This window comes from Rhipicephalus microplus, chromosome 6 (assembly GCF_043290135.1).
Source record: "Rhipicephalus microplus isolate Deutch F79 chromosome 6, USDA_Rmic, whole genome shotgun sequence".
Taxonomy (NCBI): Eukaryota; Metazoa; Arthropoda; class Arachnida; order Ixodida; family Ixodidae; genus Rhipicephalus; species Rhipicephalus microplus.
In genome coordinates this window covers 70,336,303-70,346,707 of record NC_134705.1, presented here as the reverse complement: position 1 = coordinate 70,346,707, position 10,405 = coordinate 70,336,303, and the positions used below count along the sequence as shown (strand labels likewise).

The following is a 10,405-nucleotide window of genomic DNA, read 5'->3' as shown; positions in this document are numbered from 1 at the left end:
CTTCCCTCACTAGATAAGGTTCTAGCGTTAAACGTTGCCAAGTTCAGGTTCCAATGGCGGCCTGTCCGGATCCAGAGATTCTTAGCACCCTCTGCTGCGTTGCAGATCTGACCGCCGCCGTGGTCAGTTGCTTCGCAGCTGCTGGGGACTGAGGGCCGTGAGTTATTTGACGTAATCATGTGGGAGGTAGTGGCCAGATACTGCACCAGGGTGGCCAATCCTTCTCTGGTGAGGGAGTGTGTTCTCGGCGGTGTTTGCCGGTGAGGCCGCACCCCAGGCCTCTTAATGCAGTTCCATCAACACGCGGATTTTTTTTTTTTTTTTTAATCCGGTTGGGAACTGCGCGGTACCGGGATTTGAACCACGGACCTCTTGCATGCGAGGCGGATGCTCTAACCACTACGCCATCGCCGCTTCACAATCACAATCATCAAAAGGTAGCAAAGGTTTGCTTTTGCGTCCACGTCTGGTGATGATGTAAAAATTTGAACGACTCTCGAGTGCAACGATCCCGGCGGCGATACCAAATGTTTGTTTTGTCGAGAAGTGGGTGACACGTGTTATTGGTACCTACTTTACACAGTGTTTAGACTTGAGTGAATAGCCGTTTGTAGAAGAATTATTAAGATGCTCGCTTAGCCGAATGTTTACACACCGACACCAACTCGAACAATCAGCCATTTTTACACACCAACCCGGTTGCCCCACGTACACCCACCTCAGTTGTCTATTGGCACAATGGTCACAGTAACTTAGAGTGGTCTAGAGTGGCTATAGACCACTCTGGGCTCCGTGTTTCGGAGCACAAACCGAGATCTCAACCAAAAAGTGTCACTTTTTTTGGTCTAGTGAAATATGCCGATGGAATATGCATGCCGATTCGACGCTGCAGTGTACTGGTTTAATATGGCAGACAGTGTGCCATCTTAAGAAGCGGAGGTTGGGAATACTTTCTAAGAAGAATAATAAAACATTAATTGGACAACTGCAGATCGAGAAGACATACGCGCCCGATATGTTTGAACTCTTTAGTGTGATTCAGCGGTCCTCTGGATACCATTCAATTGTACGATATGCCGGGGCCATCCTGATTAAATGCGTCGCAGTGGTCTAGCTAAACTATATATGGTCATATCTCCGACGAGCTTTGTAAAGGCAGCCACCCGCCCCATTATTCTGTCAACTAACATGATTTTAATTAGAACTAACAGACAATGACTCCAAGAAATATATAGAGGGTGTTATTAGAAGTAATTGCAATGTACATGTAAAGAAAGAAAATGGCATGGAAAGATAGCAGTCCGCTGGTAGGGACCAAACCTGTGACCTTCGAATAACGCATGCGATGCTCCAGAGCAGGGGTTCGCAACCTGCGGCCCGCGAGGCACTACTATATATGTGGCCCCGGCAGGACGTCCACCCCCCCCTCTCCTTCTAACCTTATTTCTTCGTATACTTAAAGGACCAGGCAGTTTTGGCCTAAAATGCAATTTTTTTAGTAACCAATGTTTAATTGGAACCTCATGACGCGTGCTTAAAATAAACATGATTTTACAGTTTTTTTACATTATCCCTTTGCTCGCAAAGCCCCCCCCCCCCTTCCATTTGGCCCGTCGCTGTGCCAACTTCTGCTCTATATATAGAGCATCGCACGTGTCGAAGGTTCGGTCCCTGACTGCGGTAAGTTACCTTTTCGTCCACTTTTATTTCGTCAAACTTACATTGCAATAACTACGAATAACATTCCCTATACTATCTCTGGCATCATTGTCTGTTAGTCCTCATTAATATTCTGTCGAACAAAGAAAAACGAGCCGTTCAGTTTTCACTTCTTTCCTTCAGCCAATGTATGTATATCTTTCCTAACAGAACAACAAGACCTTGAAGCAACAAAAAAAATTTCTCACACAGGTTTTGATAGTGAATATTACCTACATGCAACACAATCACTCCATTAGAGTCTCTCTCGGAGTGAGACCGTGCGGAAGTGACATAATATCGCTTGTAGAATAAATGATGTTGACACCGGTGATTGTTTTGTCACGAACTCAATGGCCACGATAAATGAAATCTTAGCACTTCATTCACGTGCTCGGAGAACATATTCAAGTTCTCATCGAATGGCCGAGAGATAACAGAATTCTTTGCCTACATTATGCTTGAAGCAGTTTGTTTTTACGAGTGGCCTTGAAAACTGTGTCTCACACCTTTCAAAACAACACGTGGGGAGCTGCATCACACTATCTGAAATAACACAACCGCTGCTTAATTAGTATTGAGCGAAGTGGTAGCTGCACATGACTTCTGTCGTCGTAAATTCACGTTAAAACGGACGTGGCATCTGCCTACACGAGCGAGTCATGCAGCAGAGAATTAATATAAATTAATTAATTTGTGCGCTCGATGCACACAAATTGAATTGAGTTAGCTTCTTTGTGGTGGTCTTACTTATTTGTACCAATGTCCATCTGGTTAAGCGCATAATTGTAAGCTATATAAACATGGAAGGTGGTGGCGCGTTACAGTGTCGAACGTTAGGGGGGGGGGGGGGGGGCAGTGGTTTTCAGAATCGGAAAAGAAAGGAAAAGTGAACCCCGCAAATATTTGCCGCCAACTGCGACACCTGAGCAGTGGTTCACTGGGGAAGGGGGATAATAGACTAGAGTGGAGAGATGAAATGGGAATAAGAAAGCGAGAGAAGAGACCAGGAAAAAAAAAGGGGGGGGAGAACTTGTTCTCTTTTCATGCCCTTCTACTCACTCGCTGTCCCCAACTGGACCGGCATAATGAATAAAATGTTCTTTATTACCTTCGCATGCCAGCTACAGGTTTCAGACAGGACAAATTTCCGCTGCACAGAGCCAAATGGTCTTCAAGATTCAAAATTTTAACAACAGACAGCGTCGTTGTGATAGTTACCTTCAGGAGGCGCTGATTACTGAAACGCGGCAGGGGGCGCACACATCGACGGAAGCTGAGCCAGGCTAGGGTGGCTAGCCAGGCAAAGAGCAGGTTGTCGCAGTGTGAACGTGTCAGCAGCTTTCCTCCCGCGCCCACGTGCTTGTGTATTCATGGAGCCGCCGGAATTCCAATATTTGGTGTCATTTCAAGGCCGCAAGAAGATTATTTCTGCTCGTGGACCGACGGAGGCGGACATTTTGGAAGCCTTGAAGACGACAGACTTTGGCCATTCTTTGCAAGCATGCCGGATTGAGGTATGTTGTCTCTATCCTGAAGTGCATCGAATTGCATTGTGACAGTGGCCCAAACAGTACTGATTATATTCCGTTGTTAGCACGTGCTTCAACAGTTTTACCAAGCATGCGCTCGCGCTTTTCGAAGCGTGGGGCTTTTCTTGCCCTGCTCTCTCACTGGAGCTGTCGGCCCGCGAAGCGTGCACGTGGTCTCGGAGTTGCTGATGGGAGATGTAAACCAGGTTTAATCTCCGCTTCGGCGGCGCGCAACCACCCTTTGCTGGCATTCGCAGTGGTTGTGTTGCGATAATGTAATGGTGCGAATCGGCTATCGGGGTGGTTTTAAAAAAAAAGTGAAGAAATAAGTGTGGCCTCGTAACTGTGGCTCACTTCGGAGGTCAACTCAACAACACTGCACCGAGGATGGGGAAGTGGGAATGACAGATGTAGAGGATGAGAGGTGAAAATGGTAAAAAAAAATGCGCACTCGATCTGTCTCTCGGAGGCACGCACGAACTTTCATTAGCGGAAAGTGGGGCAGCGCGCTTGGTCATCCAGTTATCGAGCAGGCAATGCACCAAGACACGGCGTTGGTAAGATGAGTGGCCGTCGCTGAGTTCGTTTCCTGGTGTTCAAATTGAGCGAGATTGTTCACGAATAAAGGCATAGCTAGGATGTTAAGAGGTTAGGTATGTAAGGAGATCAGCAAAAAAAAGTAAGACTTTTGTACCGCACGTAAAACATGAAATCAATAAAATTGGACTACAAGAAAGACTTATTATCAATTTCGAAGGACATGGAATAGGCTAATTTCTGTGGTTACTGCATGTATCTTCCATAGTGAAAATAGCGTGGGTGCAGAAGCTGCTTGTTAGCATCGGCATGCGCAGGGTTCCCCTCTGAAGAGGGGGGCTGGGTGAAGGTTGCACGCCGGGCACGTTCTCTCCCCCCACCCCGAAATTTTTTTTCGCTCTGCCTACACAGAACAAAATGAACGTTTACCTGCCCGGTACCCACTATAGATCAGAAACGTGCCCTCCCCTCTGAAAAAGATATCTGCATACTACCCTGGCTGACTTTGCGCTGCCTTCTGAAACTCAGCACCCCTCTCCCTATTGTGTCAATGAGTGGGGCAAACATGGCGACCCCCTTCTACGTCTTAATTGACAATAGGGTGAGGGGCGGGGGGACCGCCAGCTGTGCTCCCAGGTATGCTCGTCAGAAACTGAAAATTCTCAAAGCTAGCGTAAAGTGTTGTGTGTGTGTGTGTGTGTGTGTGTGTGTGTGTGTGTGTGTGTGTGTGTGTGTGTGTGTGTGTGTGTGTGTGTGTGTGTGTGTGTGTGTGTGTGTGTGTGTGTGTGTGTGTGTGTGTGTGTGTGTGTGTGTGTGTGTGTGTGTGTGTGCGTGCGTGTGTGTATGTGTGCGTGCGTGCGTGCGTGCGTGCGTGCGCGCGCAGTCTTGTGTTCTGGATGCTTGTTCACCAATGCTGTACGTTTGCCCCACGGTCGGCATTTCTGTCTCGCAGGTGTCGTTAGGTGTGTTTAATGCTTTGTATTCTTTGATATATTGTGTTGCTTTGTGTAGTGAAATCATCAATAATTATTAGGTGTGTGAGTATTCAAATTACCAATGGAATAGCGACGGATCCTTTATCTCTATTTAGCTATTTCATTGCCGAAATGTGTGCACTCGAAACATTAATGGGCTATCAACACTGTATTTATTAGCGCATGATTTCGCTTCTGCAAAAAACTATGGTGTTGCCAAGCGGTGGTGTTGGATGTTGAAACACAGTTTGAATTTTAGCCATTTTTGTAAAGGTGATAGCTGCCAGGTAAAGCCAGCTACATAGGTCAGAGAAAGTGTTTCCCAGAAACAGTCTGGAAGATAGAAGTGCAGCATAGCGTTCTTGCAGAGTAATATGAGAAGCACGATCATAAGATCGACTTCGACATCGCTTCTGTTCTTGAAACAGAAAGGAATCTATGAAGGAGGCTCTTGTTCAAATGCTGTTACATTCAGAACACACCTGTAAACATGAACCGGTCGTTAGGAACAATTCCCTCTGTATACGTTCACAGCCTCCGATACGCGAGAGAAAGAGAAAGCAGGGGCCATTGTCAAACAAGACGGGGAGATGCTTCCATGACCAATATAGTCATCTCCTTAGGAAAATACCGAATTGGTTCCGAAACGTCGAGATCTCTACGAACTTGGCTAGAGCCATTTCTAATTTCTAAATTGTGATACACTGTAGAAGAAAAGTTTGACGACAGAGATAACAACAGAGCTAAAAAATTTGCTTCAGCTTAGCGCACGCAAGAAATGCAGCCTAATAATTCCTTCAACGTGCGAAAATATAAGGCTCCATGGTCTATTGAATGAAGACTTGTGCCATTAGCGTATACAGTATTTTATAGATAGCAGATACTGTGAGTGTGGTTTTTCGTTGTAGCACAGTGATTATCTTCTGCTAGTACAGCAATCATTAAATGCTTTTGTTTATTTCTAATTGATGTTATGAAACAGTGAAATTTCACAAGTTTAATTGTCACTATTTCACAAATCTGAACTTACTGATACCGAATGTCCAGACGAGTAATTTACAATGCTCTTTACAATACATACATTAAGGGTTTCTCGACAATACACACGGCATCATGATAATAATAAAAAAAAACAGGACAAGTAAAGTGATTCTAGGGTGCTATTGAATATAACATTGGTAGTCTGCTTACTTCAGGTTCTGTGCCTATTGAGGTAACTTTATGGGAATTTGAACATCACATCTGAATCTCTTTCAGGTATACAACGTCCGACATGATGAATTTGTGGACCCACCAGCTGGCCATGTCTTCTCTGAGAAAGATAAAATCAGGCTTGTGTGCAGTGAAAACTTCTTAATGAGCTGCAGGTCAGTACCTAAATTTCAGGTGCCAAGTTTAATATTGCTTTTGGAAAACTGCATCACTTACTAGCCTCTGTTTTCAGCACAACTGACAAAGTGACAGCAGTGCATGAAGGTAGCCTGCCCAAGACCCTTGAAAGTAATGAGCAGTCACCTAGTCAGCAGCTTGCCTGCTGTGAAAATGATTATAGGCTACCACCTGTGCCCTTAGATATTAAGGATGCGATTGAAAGGACACAACCAGGAAAAGTGTCCAGTCACACTAAATCCCGCATTGTAGGGTGGATTGCAAATCATCTCATGACTATAACAGTGTAAGTATAGGCATGTATTTGCATGTGTTTAATTCAGTACAGGTTTTAAAGTTGCTCTTTTTTACAGCTATCCAGGAAGCCTCTACGAAGCAGCTGCAAAATCTCTCGTGTTGGAATATCCAGTGCTAAGGGACACTATTGGCACAGGCTGGGTAAGCACTAAAGCAATGGCATTCCTATAACTTTATTGGGATGTCATACATGTTGGTGAGCTAGACTGCAGGTGCCCTTCAAGTTATTTTGTTCTTGGAGAGCATTCAAGAAGTTTCAACCCCATATTTATTACATTTGAATAATTGCCATGCATGTTCTTAGAGTCGTTTCATCGAACTCTGATAATGGCAGACATTAACTTGAGGGTTTGATAATAATCATCAACTAGGTGCCCATGGCCAATATATTCATATCATGCATTAATAAAGTTAAAAACTGGCCCTGGTTATAAGCTTTAACACCGGTTTAAGAGGATAAATACAGATGTAATGCATCGCTTCTGGGGATTGAATATTACCACTAATGGTATATGTAGTTTCTAATCACAGCTTGAATAGAGGCTCACACAAGCTCAGTTCTGCGACTGAAATGCCACGATCTTCGCCATGCCGCATGGCTCCAGCACATACATAAAATGCAGGAACCGGAGTTTGGAATGAGCAGATAAAGCTAAAATACAACAGATATGCTGATATTACTAGGAACAGCTAAATTTGCCAGGTATTGTCACCTGAATCTGCTTCTGCCCCATAGCAGGTTAAAAGCAGTGTATCAAGGTTCCCAAAGAATCATTTGCTTCAAAAGTGACCATGTTCAAAGAGGACAGTGTCCACTGTGCGGAAATTTGAAATAATAAAAAAAATTGTTGTTTCCAGGACTCATGGAAAGTCTCCTTGAAATACAAATTCGCATATATGAGGAAGTCTCTGTGCACAGTTCCAGCTGTTCAAGCAGCGAGAGCAGCTTACGGAAAACGCAAAGACTTAGAAGAAAGCACCAATACTAAGCGGCACTGCCATGTGGTAAGTGAAACGTCAAATGGACTGGTACATAGAACTCAACTATGAAGTCACTCTTATTTTATGTGTGAGCTACTGAAGTAAAACATTATTCATGTTTTTAACGATATAACCTCTTCATATCAACACATTAAGAAGCCAGGCAAGTTTTCAGGGCCATATTGACAGTTAAAGTATAGTAAATGCAAAATAAGACAAAATAAATTTGGTAAACAAAAAAATCATCTTATCTCCTATGGAGAACAAAACAACAACTTTCACAGTTTTCATGCAAGGCTCTATTATTTGAGTCAAGATGGTAACGCTCTATCAAACTTCTATGTGTCCCTGTATGTTTAAAACTCGGCGTTTCAGCAAGTGCCGCGGGCATGTTGCTCGATTCCTCATTCTTTTCTTCATTTTGTAGCTAGGTTCCCGACTTGGCTGATTCCATGCTCCTTGGTTAGCAAGTAGTAGATTTATTGCTCGGTATCAGCTTGTTATTGACATCATGCATCATTCCAGCTTTAAATATTGTGTTCTACATTTTGCACCATACTTATCACTGAAAGTGACTGACAATCCTTTGATTCAACTATTAAACTCGCATGAGTACTGAAATAAGTGGACAGGTGAAATCAAACTACTGCAGCTCAGTGAGCATGTGATGTGAAAGCTCCAACCAGCGATAATTAATGCCCTTTCAGTGGCCACCATAAACAATGCCCATATGCTATGCTTGGCTTCAATATCTGTCTGTCCTCTACATTAGAAAAGCTCCTTATTGCTCTTTATTTGTTGACTACACCATGTAACTATACATAAACCAATGTTTTTCCAGAAGCTTTTTAGAGGTGAACATTTTTTTTTGGGGGGGAGGCAAGATACATATTAGGTTCGAAATTTCAAGTTTTCAAACTTTCTTTTTATATGAAAGAACAAGCACTACTAACTAATATCTGGTCAAAGTTTTACATATATGACATACATATAAAGGCAACAACTCTTGTATTCTAACACCGACACCGCAGTTGGCAATATTTAAAATCAGTGTTACCTCTTCAGACTCCTTCTGATATAGGTAGGAGGCGTGGTTCACTGGTTTTACACACACATTTGCGATATGCTGGTTCACAAGGTGTAAATTTGGAAGTGGTGAAGTGCCGAGGTGGTCGACATTGGAGAGAATCATTGTGAGAACTTTGATATTAACATAATTTATGACACACTCGCAGAGCAAGATGGTATCAGTACACACTGCTTCAGTTCTCTTACGTAAGTCAACCCTGTAATTGAGTTCTCTACACATGTCCAGTTCAAAAAAATGCCAACATTCTTCAACTGAGCTAGCAAAAAGTTGAGTTTTCATGTCTGCCTATTTCATGTCATTTGTCGTGATCTTTCACTGTGCAGTACCATCTTTTTTTTGCTGATTAGATTGTAGATCTCTCCCAACATGTCGCTTCTCAGCATGATGAGGCTACAATTAATAGCCATATTGACTACATGGTGAAAGAAATCAAGCGGCCTATTCCTGACATGCAAAAACTCGGTGATTCTATGGAGCAGACAAGACCATCTAGACAGAAGTGGATGAAGGAAATGAGGCCATCAACAGCAGATGTGGTGCTGAAATACCCTGCTTTGGCAAAGGCTGAAATGGTGAGCAGAAACAGCTGTGGTTTTGATCCTGCTGCAGAAATGTATGTGAGAGAACTTAACAATGAGTTTTTTTATGTTATCGATAGTTGCAAATTTGTTGGTGATTCGGTACAATTTTTTTGTCGTTCTAGCTTCATGAGGAGTTCATTGCTCTCACTGGCGTTAACTTAGAAAAAAAGGTCCTGGAATTTATAAACCGGTATGGAGACCGGTGTTTTGAGCTTGCGAAGTGTCGTCGTTGCGCGAAGGAAGCTGTGAAAGCAATTGAAGAAGAAGTCGAGGCACTGGATGGTGACGAAAAGAAATGTACGTGTAGAAGCTTGCCAGCTTTTCCAGTTTTCCCAAATTTCCAAACTTTTATAAGTCATTTTCATAGGAGTATTACTGTCAATGCCCTTATATGTGAAAGTTTGATGTGCCTAAAAATATTTCGTCAACAGATCGCTTTGCCGTTGGCATTGTCGAGTTGCTGCCCATGCTCCTAAAGGAGCAGCCGCGATTTCTGCAGGGACCGGTGAGCTTATTTGCTTTACCTTTTTTTATATCAGCTAGTATACTTTTCATCAGTGATGCTGATTTTATGTATTACTCATTTTACAGGACACCTACCCTGCCCTTTCGCTGAAGGGCAAAAATGCCTCTGAAGCTACAAACATAGTTGCGAGCTTTGAAGGGCTTAGTGTAGAGGTGCTTGATGTAATTGCAGGTATGACGGCGCTTATGGAAATATACTGGATATTCGATGTCAAGTACAGTGGCGCCAACAAAAAAACATTCACTCTACTTGAACATTTCTGTGGCTTGCCGACAAGTGCAAAGCAGATGCCGCTAGTCATACGGCAAATATCATCGCTTGAAAAGGCAACTTAAGTTATGCCTACAGACGTGTGTTATCAATAAATGTTTTCATATAAAAATGCACTGTGTGGCATATTTCATTGCTCCCTGGCTTTTGGAACAATGCATTGTTTTGTTCCTGACAATGTCAGCCGCATAAACCTGTGGTTTTATACGGCCGTTGACACTCAGCAGTGAATTTGGAGGTGTGTTCGTAGTGTCTTTCATGATAATATATTTCGCAGTGTGGAACAGAACCAGGTGTTTTCCAAGAAAAAGTGCTAAATACCATGATGCAATACATTGGCAATTATTCTGATTTTATATGTATAGTGCATATCTATATTATTGGTATATATACCCGCATTTTCGTCGCATTCATTACAGCTACAATGTTCTCGGTAAAATATGGCCATCAGAATAATCAATTCAACTAACCTGGTGTGCACACAATTGTGTATTCGAAGAGTCTGTCGTACCTCCATACCAGCCGTAGCT

General features: G+C 43.0%; 1 protein-coding gene across 2 annotated transcripts; it reads left to right on the top strand.

The window, feature by feature from the left end:
- Window positions 1–427: 427 nt before the first annotated feature.
- On the top strand, window positions 428–9,989 carry LOC142765305 (sterile alpha motif domain-containing protein 3-like). Of its 2 annotated transcripts, XM_075866059.1 has the most exons (9): window positions 428–3,215; window positions 5,999–6,108; window positions 6,186–6,416; window positions 6,484–6,568; window positions 7,286–7,432; window positions 8,846–9,070; window positions 9,202–9,376; window positions 9,511–9,584; window positions 9,671–9,989. In XM_075866059.1, exons 1-9 carry the CDS (start codon window positions 3,072–3,074, stop codon window positions 9,938–9,940), a joined length of 1,461 nt encoding a protein of 486 aa, XP_075722174.1. In that variant the 5' UTR covers window positions 428–3,071; the 3' UTR covers window positions 9,941–9,989. The 2 variants fall into 2 exon arrangements, with proteins under 2 accessions (XP_075722174.1, XP_075722175.1); XM_075866060.1 differs by lacking the exon at window positions 7,286–7,432.
- The last annotated feature ends 416 nt before the right edge of the window (window positions 9,990–10,405 follow it).

Coding starts and splice junctions, on each gene's coding strand:
- LOC142765305 (XM_075866059.1), top strand. CDS start 3,072: ATGGAGCCGCCGGAATTCCAATATTTGGTGTCATTTCAAGGCCGCAAG. Junction 6,417..6,483: donor CATCTCATGACTATAACAGT/GTAAGTATAGGC, acceptor TCTTTTTTACAG/CTATCCAGGAAGCCTCTACG. Junction 9,585..9,670: donor CGCGATTTCTGCAGGGACCG/GTGAGCTTATTT, acceptor CTCATTTTACAG/GACACCTACCCTGCCCTTTC.